The 14,838-nt window shown below is 30.6% G+C and overlaps 1 protein-coding gene across 2 annotated transcripts in view; it reads right to left on the minus strand.

The window, feature by feature from the left end:
• LOC140049944 (amyloid beta precursor protein binding family B member 2-like) overlaps positions 1–14,838 on the minus strand; it is a 58,321-nt gene that overhangs the window by 30,797 nt on the left and 12,686 nt on the right. For both annotated transcript variants that reach the window (XM_072094896.1, XM_072094897.1), the window contains one exon: positions 7,909–9,242. In XM_072094896.1, the coding sequence (XP_071950997.1) occupies positions 7,909–9,242 (1,334 nt within the window). The remainder of the gene's footprint in view (positions 1–7,908; positions 9,243–14,838) is intronic.

Consider the following 14,838-nt stretch of genomic DNA (forward strand, 5'->3'; position numbering starts at 1 on the left):
TTCGGTCACTATATGGTTGAGTTTTAATTTCCACAGCAAGTTTTGTGGCTCTTTGCTGAACTTTTTCTAAGAGAATAGAATCACCAACAAACTGAGGAAGACAAGCCGTACTAGAATATTCTAAGATCGGTCTAACCATTGATTTATAAAGGATAGACACTAAATGACTGTCTAAATATTCAAAGGTTCTCTGGTGACTTAACTAATTGAGGCAGATCGTTGATAAATATTGTAAAGCAGATTACACCATATACACTCCCTTGAGGAAAACCACTCTGGACCGATATCCAATCCGAAACTTCGCCATTTACCACCACTCGCTGGACACGATTTGACAAGTATATTTTAGTCCATTTCAACAATTCACCACGAATACCATATGTATGCATTTTATGGAGAAGTCTTTCATGTGGAACAGAGTCAAAAGCTTTTTGAAAATCACAGTACAAGATATCGACAGAGTGTCCTTCATCTATCATTGAAGACCATTTCTCAGCAGTGGCCTCAAGCAGTTGCGTGTTGCAGGATCTTCCCTTGCGAAACCCATGTTGTTCGTTACAAAATAGTTTATTATCTTCCATATGTTTCGATATTTCATTCTTGATGAATGTCTCCATGGTTTTACATAGTATTGACGTTAAACTCACTGGCCTATAGTTTAGAGGATTAGTTTTACAGCCTTTCTTATAGATTGGTGAAACATTAGCTTGCCTCCATTGTTCAGGAATAGTTCCCTCATGTAAAAGCTTGGAAAATAAAGTGCTGAGGATTGGACTAATTTCATTTGCCGTTTCTTTTAAAAGTCGAGAGTGCACACCATCTGGTCCTGGAGACTTACAAATGTCTAATGCTAATAGGTGCTTTCGAATTTCATTCTCCGGAAATGCAACAGTATACAAAGGTTCGACTTCATGATCAAGGTTAAGTTTAAGCACGGGAATGTCAGAAATATTTTCTTTAGTAAAAACTGTTGCAAATGCTTGGTTTAAGAGTGCAGCTTTTTGTCTATCATCTACAATCAGTTCTCCTCTCTCGTCTTTTAATGCAGAAATGCCCGTCTTTTTGCCAGTTTTCTCCTTATAATATTTCCAGAAACTCTTAGGATTCACTTTTATCTCGGATGCCAACTTGCATTCAAAACTTTTCTTCGCTTTTTTTATTGCCTTATTTGTCTCATTTCTAACTTTAATATAAGCATTCCATCTTTCCGGTGTTCTTCTACTCTGATATCTATTCCATGCTTTATGTTTCTGTTTAACTATAGACACTGTTTCGACGTTCATCCACTGCTTCTTATACCTTTTAGTATTAGACCTTAAAGGAACATACTGTAAAATACAGAAATCTAACAGGGAATAGAGAGAATTAGCAATAGAAACACCATCAAGTTCATACATATCAATATTTAGTTTCGATTCTTTTATTTTAGTTCTAATAGCTTCGTAGTTGGCTTTGTAGTAATTTCTTGTAGGAGTGACATTTTCTTTTTCTATAAAACTTAAAGCAAGATTAAAGGTTAAAACAACATGGTCACTCTTTCCCAATGGTGCACTACTAATAAGATCACAGACATCAAACTCTTCCCTTGAAAGTACTAAATCTAGTATATTAGATTCTTCTCCAGTACGATGTCTTGTCGGACAGTCTACATGTTGATGCCACATTAAATCATCGATTAAATCGGTAAATTTTTGGTTCACATTATGTGATAACCCTTTGCTACACCACAGAGCCTAAATGGTCACCACAGAGCCTAAATTGTCACCACAGAGCCTAAATTGTCACCACATGCCTAAATTGTCACCACATAGCCTAAATTGTCACAACAGAGCCTAAATTGTCACAACAGAGCCTAAATTGTCACCACATAGCCTAAATGGTCACCACAGAGCCTAAATTGTCACAACAGAGCCTAAATTGTCACCACATAGCCTAAATGGTCACCACAGAGCCTAAATTGTCACAACCGAGCCTAAATTTTCACCACATAGCCTAAATGGTCACCACAGAGTCTAAATTGTCACTACAGAGCCTAAATTGTCACAACAAAGCCTAAATTGTCACCACATAGCCTAAATGGTCACCAGCGTCTAAATTGTCACTACAGAGCCTAAATTGTCACCACAGAGTCTAAATTGTCACTACAGAGCCTAAATTGTCACCAGAGCCTAAATGGTCATCACAGAGTCTAAATTGTCACTACAGAGCTTAAATTGTCACCACAGAGCTAAATTGTCACCAGAGCCTAAATGGTCACCACAGCGTCTAAATTGTCACTACAGAGCTTAAATTGTCACTACAGAGCTTAAATTGTCACGACAGAGCCTAAATTATCACCACAGAGCCTAAATGGTCACCACAGAGCCCAATTAGTCACCACAGAGCCCAATTAGTCACCACAGAGCCCAATTAGTCACCACAGAGTCTAAATTGTCACCACATAGCCTAAATTGTCACCACAGAGCCTAAATTGTCACCACAGCGCCTAAATTGTCACCACAGAGCCTAAATTGTCACCACAGAGCCTAAATTGTCACCACAGAGCCTAAATTGTCACTACTTAGAGCCTGAATTGTCACCACAGAGCCTAAATTGTCACCACATAGCCTAAATTGTCACCACAGAGCCTGAATTATCACCACAGAGCCTGAATTGTCACCCCAGAGCTTAAATTGTCACCACAGAGCCTAAATTGTCACCACAGAGCTTAAATTATCACAACAGAGCCTGAATTGTCACCACAGAGCTTGAATTGTCACCACAGAGCTTAAATTGTCACCACAGAGCCTAAATTGTCAACACAGAGCTTAAATTGTCACCACAGAGCCTAAATTGTCACCACAGAGCCTAAATTGTCACCACAGAGCCTAAATTGTCACTGCAGTACGTAAATTGTCACAGTAAGTTAAATACTGTCCATACAAATTTTTATTTTTCATTTTTATATTTCTTTAAGGCTTTTAATCTATTATTTTTTGCTTTTATACTTAATTCTTTACCACCGTAATACATCTTTGACAAGAGCACCTATGGGTAAACAACGCGTCTCAAGTGATTTCTCATCTGTCCATTATGATAACTGATTACTACTTTTTCTATATCGATTTCCTTAAACGTAATTAAATAGCCAGTAGAATTTTAAACAGTGCATAGAAAATTTAGATTAAACATTTTTTTTTATTTTTAATCTTTCTTTAATACATTGGAATACAAAAAAAACCAGACATAACATCACACATAGTAAAAATACAAAAATTATACATCATCAATTCTCCTATATACTGTAAACACACCCTCTTATAAACTTATGGAAATACAGTTGTACACGTCAAGTCAGAATATAGAGTGATACAAATCTCTGTTATAGAAGATTATCCCAGGCACTCCACTCTTCCCATTCTTCGGCTCTATTACTAATCAAACATCTAAACTTTTTAATTGTAAAGTAATATTTTACAATATTAAACATTTTTTATTGTAAAAAAAAGAATTGCAAAATGTTGCTTAGTGAACATAATTGGACATGTCATCCAAATTAATTTTTTTATACATTAATTTTATAAAATAATAAGCCCATGGCGCGCCATTTTGAGGAGTTCCAATAGTAAAATCGTACTCCTGGTCTGTCTATTTCAGGCAGTATATTTTGTATGTATGCTGTATAAATTATAAACACCATTAGTTAAAACAGCCAGCTCATTCAATAATAATTAATTTTTTTGACACGTTATAGGAAGTTCAAAATGGGTTTAGTGATGAATAGTGGATAGGAATGGTGTAATATTATTAATGAATATTGATCAAGAATGGCGTGATTTTAATGAATATTCATCAGGAATACTGTTACATTTTAGTGTAATGAATCTTAAGCTTGGTTCCCACTAGAACGTAACGCAAGGACGTAAACGCAACGCAAGCGTTTTAACCAATGATAATCGAAGTTATAGACAGTTAGCAATCACAAGCGAATAAGCCATCGCTTCCGATTGGTCAATTCACTTGCGTTGCGTTACGTCCTTGCGTTGCGTCGCTAGTGGGAACCACGCTTTAGTGAGAAACGTTATAATAATATTATTAATGTAGATGTTGCCCAAACAATTACAATTGTTAATTATAAGGTAATTCCTATTATCAATCTACATGAAGCTGATAATATTATTATTATTATTGGTCAGATGTTTTGCACTGCTCTGACGTAATTTGTACTTCATACTAAGTACATTTGAGAATACTTGCGAAAAAATGTGCAAGTAATTCTCGGGTGTGACTCGAACCCCAGACCTCCAGTGTAGGGGAAAACATCTGACCAATATAATAATATTAATGCTATGGAATCGCCTGCCATCTCATATTCAAAACTCTAGTACATTATATACATTCAAGTCTAGCTTAAAGACTCTTATTCACCATGTCTTATCCAGAAAACTTGTTGCGTATTTGTAATGTTTGTAGTATTTAAGATTTGTAACTTTTTTTTCATGTTCTTTGTTGTTAGTAGCGCAGTGAGCGTCTTTTTTTTAGACGGATGCTTGCGCTTTACAAATTTCCATTATTAATATTATTATTATTAATTACTCCACAGAGTTTAATACAATTACAAAGTATTATTGTTCTTATATTATGATCCTTAAAAAATGTTTTTTATCGGTCATAATAATAATGTTATGACAATCAATCGTTTGTACTACTCTATTATATCATCATATTGAAAGTTTATACAGAATATATTTAAAAAGATAAAATTCAACACATTACTCCTTTGAATCTATGATTGATGATATTATATTATAATTTTTTTTATATGAATATTTATGATTCTTGACAAATTATTTTATAATCAATGTCATAATAATCATATATAGATTTTTGTACTGCAGTACTGCATAATCATTGAAAGAGATACAGAATATGTTTTTAAAAGATGAAATATTAAAATTGTACTGCATTGTTATACTGTATAACTTATACTGTAATGTTTATGAACATAAACACATCAAATTGATAGATCAATACAATCTTAGTGAATATTATAATAAGCCACTTTTAAAAATTAGTTTATTTCAAACATCATATTATCTTGCTTCTTTTATGATATTTAATGTGCTGTACACAAAATGTTTCATAACAAAAATAATTGTTTGTCTCTTTCATCATACATGAATTGTATTTAATTTTTTAAATTCTTGAATTTTTATTTAGTGCAGTTTAACCTTCTGTAAAGCTCTGCTTGCACTATCAAACTAGTATGATGTGCCCAAATATGGTAGTGATATGATGTCAATATGTCAATATATGGGCACATCACATTTTTTTGTGTTTGATAGTGTAGACAGAGCTTTAGTGTACATCTTCCGGTCTGCAAAAAGTGTCCACTTACACAGGTGTCAACCTATAAGAGTGTCGGCCAATGAGGGTGAGAATTTTTAGCGCACCACAATTAAAACACTTACAGAATATTATCCAAAAAAATTGAGTATTCAGTACCTAATATTATGTACTAAGGAAACTTTAGATTTCATGATTAAAATCATTTATGTAAATTCTATCATGATCGTTCTATACCTGAAACCGACAGGAAATGAAAGAGTTAGGTCGGAAGATGAAAGGCATTGTGTACTGTAGCAAAGAATCTACTCACATTCACAATTTCCTCATTATAATAATTACAAAATTCATCTATATTGTTATAACATAGCTAACAATAACAATCTAGAGTTTTTATAATATTAATATGAAGTTCCTCTATATATTTAATATTGCTATAATAAGTTTCTATAGCAATATATTGTAATATTTTTATTAACTTTTCATTACAAAATTTATTTTTAGAATAAATTTTCTTTAATTAATTCATCAGAGTACATGCAATAGTACAATCAACCTGCTTTCCACTTATGTTAACAATACAATAGTACATTTATATCCATTCAGCACAAAAGGGTGTATAAAAATAATGGAGTACATTATCATAATTTCACCTCCTAGGTATTGGCGGTCAAATAAACTAGGCTGTTGAAATTGAATGTGATGTTTAATAGCCTAGGATGGTTGTTATTATAAGCCTACGATATCAATGTAAAAATGACGTTACAACCTTTTTTTTTGGTTTTAGTAATATTTTATTTTATTATTTTATCAAAGTACCATATTATTTTCGTTCACAAAAGAGAAAAAAAAAAAGTATTATTTTTGTTTATAGATTTTCAAAGGTAAATGAGATTAAAATTATAATAGTTAAAGTATTTTAATGCAGTTTGCCTATTCATCAAATAACTCAAAAGTTTGGTGGTATCATACATGATTTATATGCTTAAAATAAGCCTAAAAAAAGTAGTAACAGTATTTTATTTACAAAAAAAAATCCTATTTCTCTTTTGCTTTAGGATTTTTTTGGTCTGTACAAATTAGTATATCAGTATGTGGTCAGGGCCAAAAATCATTTTTAATAAGTTGACCTTTGAAATATATTACTGATCTGATGACTGAAATCATAAACAGCCTTTAATATTTACAGAAATCGATTAATCAATTTGCCTTGTCTCATACATTAAATTAATAAATAATAATTTATTATGAATTTACTAATTATAATATCAAAATGATTATTAGTTATCACTAAATAAAAACAATAAATGTCTTTTATTTCAATTGAAAATTGTTAATCAGCAAACTTGAAGAATTAAAAATATTAAATACTGTATTGTAATATAAAAATAATAAAAAATGTATTAAATTGTCATTTATCAATGTGTTATTTATATTAATATGAATTATAAGTGTCATCAAAAATGTATCTCTAATCTACACGCTGTGAAACTGTTTCAGTATGCAAATTAGTTATGCATGAACGATTTCTACTTTGCATATTATTTCCCTAAGATTATATAATTTGGATGAGCCTAAAAATAATAAAGACCACTTATTATAAATGTTCTCATCTATTTAAAAATAATAATATATTATCATATTCACAATCCTTTTCGTAGGCAGCACAAATCTAAATATTATTTCTGTACTTTCTGACGTCAACATATGTTTTATTAATATGATTTACTCAATTCTCTAATAAAACTATTACTACAAGCATTTAGTACATGTGTTGAGCATGTTAAAAAATGACTAAAAATATTTTCAAGATTTATGGGTATTTTGATAATGGATTTGACATTTCATCAAGGATGTAGATATAAAATGTTTGGGATAGATAATGGCTGTAAATTTAAAGGGGAGAATAGCAATTACTCAAACAGCACTCAATTACTGTATATTAGGATTTTTTGAAAGGGATGCTATACACAAATAAATGAGGTTTTAAAAAAGTCTTGAAATGACTATTTCACCATTTCTCTTTATGGGAAAATAAACTAAAAAGTTATTTTTATTAAATGAATTTGGTACAGGCTGGCATGATATTTGTAAATCAGTGCTGTAGTTGATGAAGATGTAGCAGTATGAGAACATCATACCTAGTGTTTTTGGTAGATTTTGATTTTCTTTTAAAATTGACCGTAATTCTCAAACCACAGTTATACACAAAGCAGTTTCAGAGTGCAACACAGATCATTTAACAGTTATTAATAACAAACACACCTAAATGTATCTTTGCCAATTGATTGGTTAATTTGGAATCACATGCCGTGTATTAGTTTCTTTTATTTTAAGATTGAAGGTACTATTGCATTGTCAGATTGTCAGATTGTTATGTAGGCCTGAATATTAATCGGCGTTCAAAATCTAAGTCGAAGTAAAAACATTGTCAAGTGAGTCTATTGAACAGCAAGCAAAAAATGATGACAAATATAAACTATATCACACTTAGCATAGGGGACCATATTTCTTATTATTCATGTGGGAGTAATGTATTTACAAGTGTAACCAAAGAAAAAATCAATATATGAATATACTCACCATTCGGGCAGGCTTCTTTGGGGCGAGCGGTTCTGAAATATCTTCAGACGGCGAGGGAGGGCTCCATTGCGTTGTACCAGTTGGTATATGCCAATAGTATGTTCCTTCAGAATCAGAGCACTGTTCCCAGCCAGGTGGCAACGATGTTGGCCGTCTTGAACTCCGACCTCTTGGTATGCGGGGCTGTGGCTCTTCTAGACTTGTATACCGATGTAAACCTTGAACTAAATCGAGCTCAACAGAGGGCGATAAAGCATTTTCCTCGACTGAACTAAGCGCAGGTCTTCCGCCCTCAACGCTACTTTGTCTCATTGGCGAGTATTTATCATCAATTGACGTTTCACTTGAATAGCCATGATCGCGGCCATTACTTCCGGGTGAGAGTAAATCTTTTGTGCTGTGACCTTCCTGTTCTGATCGCAGACCAAAACTTTTATATAACATGGCGTACGTTGATTCTGTATCGCTCGATTCATCCATGGTGGATGGTCCCGAGCCAAACGACGTTGTTTGAGTCATAAGTTCATACAGACCTTCATTAACCGTATCAATTTCTACATCCGAATCATCACTAGTGCTTTCGTCTGAATCCTCATTGCGTATAATATTATGATTCGCTTCAGCAACAATCTGCGATTCTAAAGCAGCGTAATAATCCATGAAATTTGTGATTTTTGACCCTGAAAATTTTTCTTCTGGTGATATAACATCTGCATCTGGGTCTTTGCCATAGTAACGGTCAGATTCTTGCGCCTCATCCTCGCTTGCTGGTCCAATATCATCATCTTCATCATCATCATCCTCAATTACATTTCTTGCCTCTTCAGCCAACATTTTCGCTTTCTTTTTCGGGTTTTCCGGTTCATCATCCTTCTTAATTTCACAATCAATTTCATCGTCCTCCTCATCATCCTCTTCTTCGTCCTCATCGTCATCTTCTTCCTCGTCATCATCCTCTCCATCATCTATAAATTCTATATCAGCAAACATAGCTTCTGCTTTAATCTTATTTTGTTCCCGAATGATATTATCGTCCGCAACAGTTAACCTTTTTGGGCCTTCCTCCTCGCTATCGCTCACGTTATTAGCGTCAACCTTAACTAGTCCATTGTTTTTAAAAGGTTTACGCACATTTCCAGAGTTTGAAATGTTTTTTTGACCAGCTATATCCATAAGTCGAGATTTTTGGTCAATATTTAAATTAGTAAACTGTTCATCAAAGTCTTGGTAACGTGAATGTTCTGGCGTGCCGTTGGCGTTTATAGAGTCTGAAGGAGACATGTTGTTTGCATTGTAAGATGGATTGACTAATGATCCTGATTCAAGATTGCCACCTGTTAAGAACAAATAATAAATAAAATTTTAACAAATCAACGTAAAATAGAGTGATGAATGAAATACAGTATGTTTTAAAAACTTATTTTAGCCTTCATTTTTAAGTTTTATTATGTTACTCTTACACCCTGTTGTTGAAAAAACAACAAACAAATAGATAAGGATAACATTTAATAAATGAATAAATATTTGTTAAGCACACATCTACATAGCTCTCAAGGCGCTTGTGGAAAACCAAAGGGAATCAATATATTTCGTAAACTACCAAACTACCTAGACAAAAATATAGTCCAGTTTTTCTATCGCATAAACTCACACAACAAACACCAAGACTATAGCCAGGATTTTCACAGGGGCAATAAAAGTGCAAGTGAAGAAAAGATAGATTTATGCCTAGCCAGTAGATAACTGCTGGTCTTTAGTTTGAAAAGGGCACTTTCGAACCCTATTAACCTCCATGGCTCCGGACTTGAACACAGAGGAGATACGATTTTGATCCAACTTGCAGAAGGATAAAACAGATTTGAATCACAGTAAACTTTACCCAACAGAACAAAATTAAATATTCTAAACTTTAAAATGACATTAACATTCATTTACAACTTTCACAATGCAAAGGGAACTCATGAGGTTTCGTTTACATTACATGTAATAAGCTCCGTTTATTGAGCATGTCCGCGAGATGAGAGTGTCAAATGACACAAATACTCGATCACGAAGGAGCAATAAATGTCATATTTTGTTTATAATCTAAGACATCTAATACGTTCATCTATAAACATTATGCATATATTCATGTAATGCTTCAAATCATACCGTGGAGAGTAATAGATATTATAGCCAGTGCAGTATATTGAACTGCTCATAATACAAGATTAAAAACTGAGTAAATTTATAATACTCTATGAATATAATTAAGTATTTTAATTTTATTAATATGACATTTTTCTTATGTGATAATATTTTTATTTAATGTTTATTGAACTAATTACCATGAATATATATATTAAATATCTTATTTGTGTTTAATAAAAGGTCCTAATGATAATTTTTTAGGTCTATCAATCATGAAGTCACAGACCGTCTTATTATTAAGTTAAAGATGTATTGCCCTCCAAAAACAATTTTTAAAAAGACCTTGAATAGGCCATTTGAAATTTTTATTATTCACTTCCGTAGAAATAGACATTTACAAACATTTAATTCAACCAAAAACCCATAATCCCCCAACTTGACTATTTTTTGGTTTACATTTCCGATTTTTCAGGTAAATTTTGTTTTTTACCCTATCAAATTTGTGGTCATTAAATAGCATATTCAAGAACAAAATTATTTTAAAAAATATTTTTTTCGAGACTTTTATTTTATATTCAATATTTTATAACTAATTTTGCTCATATAATAAAACAAAATTATATTTAATCATATACTAAATCTCTTATATAAACACAATAAAAAAAATGTTTTTCAGTCATATTACTAAATCACTATTAACAAGAAATATAAGATAAACATTTGTTTAGATATTAATGGAACAAAAGCTTAAAAGAATTACTGAAAATAAATGTGGTATAGAGTTACATCAGATAGTGCATATTCTGTGTAAATTGATATGCATACAAAATATAATCAAATTATATAAAACTAAAAACTAATTTTTATAAAGACAACAACCAAAAAAATGAATTAGGTATATTTACAATTCAGAGTTCCAATTCAATGTTCCCAGAGCTCATTGTCAATTTATCAATTACCTATTCTTCATAAAATAATAAATCAATATTTGTATGTACTAATAAATTTTTTAGCATAAACAGCAGCCATATTGGATATGTTCATTGCTAAATCGTGTCACTTTCCCAATACCTAGTTCTCCCTCTATTTTTTATATAAACTCTTTGCTTGATACAGATTTTAAATAATTTAATTTGTAAATAAAAATATATAAATACATACACTGTATAAATATTATAGTTCAATTAATTATTTTACCCAAAAAAATAATTCTATCATCAGGATTGATGATGACCGAATAAGTTGAAATTCTTTCTTGGAGTATTATGCAATACACCCTCCTTAATATGACCTTAAAATAAAACTCCCACACAAGTTCTTAATTAATTTTCTTGAAAAACGTCAGTATTTTCCCATGACTAACTTCTATCAAATGACGCTAAAACACTTGACTCACGTAAGTGAATAAATTACACTTAAGAAAGTTAAGGAAACTCTTAAAATTGTGAGGGAGAGAAGGGATATGCGCTAGGCTGCCTACACAATTACAACATGATTTTATGATATAAAAATTTGGTATATACTGTAGTACAGTATGCTTGGCTAATTTCAATAATATTTATTTTTTTTTGGTCACCAATGAATAATAACAAATTTTAATCCATATTACAGCAAGTACAGTATTTATATAAACATATAAATATGAACTAAAACTCGATAAAACATACACTTATATTGAATAATCAGCAACACAGGTAAAACCAATACATTTAAAACAGATTTTTAACATACATTTTTTTAAATCTAAAAGTGAATAGCTATTATGTGACATTTAAAAATGGCATATTCAACAACTAACATTTTGTACAAATATTTTTTCTGGATGACAGTTATCTAAATATTAAAATTATTACTTTTTTGTTTTCAAATAATACAAAATGCAAAAACTTACATTTTATACAACAATTTTTTCTGGGTGACAATTTTCTAAATATTTAAATTATGACTTTTTTGTTTTCATAATACAAAATGATGAAATATGTTGCATGGATTCAATATATTCATCCAGTAAATACACTCATTAACATATTCCTCGTTATCTACAGATGACGTGAACTCCACAGGTAGTAATCTAAACTGAAAAATTATTTTTGTTTTCAAATAATACAAAATGCTAAAACTTACATTTTATACAACAATTTTTTCTGGGTGACAATTTTCTAAATATTTAAATTATGACTTTTTGTTTTCATATAATACAAAATGATGAAATATGTTGCATGGATTCAATATATTCATCCAGTAAATACACTCATTAACATATTCCTCGTTATCTACAGATGACGTGAACTCCACAGGTAGTAATCTAAACTGAAGATGATAATAACCAGGTATATAATTTAATTTTGCATAATACAGTTTTGCTGTGGTTCAATCTATGATGCTTTGCCATTAGCGATTTATTCAATACATAATATATGCAGCCTCGATACTACTGCATACAAGATACTGATTTAAATGGCAAATTCCGGTGTAGATTTAATCAACCCAATAAGTGATATTCATTAAACATTTTTTTTATTTGGTTACTATGTGCTCTCGCAGGTAATAAATTGACATTCACGTTACAGCTAGAAATATATAATAGTTATTTTTGTAACTTAATAATAATAATGCAAATTAAACTTGTTTTGCTACAGTTATTTTATGTCATTACAATACATATCTATATAATTGTTATTCTGGCAAGATTTAAATAGATTTTTTTGTGCCACCATGCCAATATTACCACATGAAGAACAAGCCCACACAAAGAATTCATGAAATAAGCAAAGTATTACTCGATCATGATATTTATTTAGTAAAAACTCTCCGGTGATAATAAAAAAAAATGCAGTATGATAGGACACAGCTGACAAACTGTGAGAATGCAAAACATACTGTATATAACAAAATGCCATGATTTCATCACAGCAAGATAACAATTTTGACATTTAATTTCTCTCTAAATAAGGTATTAATTTAAATACCACGATTTTAATTAGAGACCAAACCTACATCTAAAGACCATTAAATTTTGGGTCCCAAAATCTAAGGCATCTAATACGTTCATCTACAAACATTATGCATATATTCATGTAATGCTTCAAATCATACCGTGGAGAGTAATAGATATTATAGCCAGTGCAGTATATTGAACTGCTCATAATATAAGATTAAAAACTGAGTATATTTATAATACTCTATGAATAAATAACATAATTATGTATTTTAATTTTATCAATATGACATTTTACTTATGTGATAATATTTTTATTTAATGTTTATTAGTTACTAATTACGATGAATATATTTAAATATCTTATATGCGTTTAACAAGAGGGCCCTCAATCATAAAGTCACCGACTATTGTTAATTTAAAGATGTATTGCCCTCCAAAAACAATTTTAAAAAGACCTTGAATAGGACATTTAGCAGTTTTAAATTATTAACTTCCATAGGAAAAGACAAAACAAACATTAAATTCAACAAAATACCCATTTGTCTTTAATTAAAGAGAGAGACCTGTACTGTATACCTTTTTATCTTCCACACCATTAAAGCTTCCCTCGGTGAACCAAAATACGAAAAGCACTGCTTATTCAACAGCATGCTTTACTGCAAATGTCATGGCTTATTTTACAATATTGATATGCTGCTACAAAGTATAGTTACAACATGGATAAATGGATAATAATTAAGCTTCGATGATCATATTAGCTTTTTGCAAAATGGAGATATTTACAACTAATACATATATATCTACCGTATCTATTGTGTTAGAGAGTTCAAGAATACTCGAGTAGAATAATTATGATTTTTATCTACTGTAGTATGAGTTTGTTATTAGCTTTAATGCAAGGTAATTATTACATGTATCAACATTATAAGTAGGAAATATTTCATATGTTGCCAACTGTTTTTTAATTGAATGTCAACATTTAAATGGAATGGTTTATAATATATCTTAAAATTGTGTTGTTTGATATAAAATATAATGTGATAAAAACAGTCATTAGATAAACTCGGTAAAATTTATTTTATAATTATATTTTTCAGTTTTGTTTCTAAAATTCTACTTATACCAACTAGCTGCTGATAGGTGATAGGGATGATGATAATGATGATGATGAGGACAACAACAACTTTTATCAATAAAATGTCAAAATGAAGAAAAAAAATGTAAAATATTATTAAATATAAATGTGTATTTTATGAACAGAACAATTAATCTCAGATCTTAAAATATTCCAATGCATTAATATAATTCATGTACATGTTGTATAGATGAACAAAGTATATATAAATATTTCATTAATAAAAGGGCCTATTTTTAGTTTAAAATCCTTAATGTCGCAATAAATACGTGCGATATCAGTATAAAATGCGCAAAATTCCATACAAAATATATTTAGACATTAAATAGAAATAGATAAAATGAATTCAAAAAAAAAAAAATTTTTTTTATAGGAAGTTAAAATGACCCATAGTCATATCAATAGTAGTTGCTGAATATCTGTACTTTCACTGTACGATAACTCTTGCATACATACAGTACCTGTACCTCAATGCATAGATATCTAGATAATTCGCTTAATGAACATTATATTAATTCAATTCGTAGAATTCAACAAAAATCAATTTTCCCATACGTTATATTCTAATAAAAGGTCCAAAAATTATGCAAACACATTTGATGTGAACTGTACAAAAATATAGCACAGCAAATAATTTGAAGTCTGTTGTGGTTTAATATTTATCTGCGAATAAAAGTTAATTACACACTGAACGCAGTATGTGGATAGAATATTAAAACATTTT

The sequence above is a fragment of the Antedon mediterranea genome, chromosome 5, assembly GCF_964355755.1.
Source record: "Antedon mediterranea chromosome 5, ecAntMedi1.1, whole genome shotgun sequence".
NCBI lineage: Eukaryota > Metazoa > Echinodermata > Crinoidea > Comatulida > Antedonidae > Antedon > Antedon mediterranea.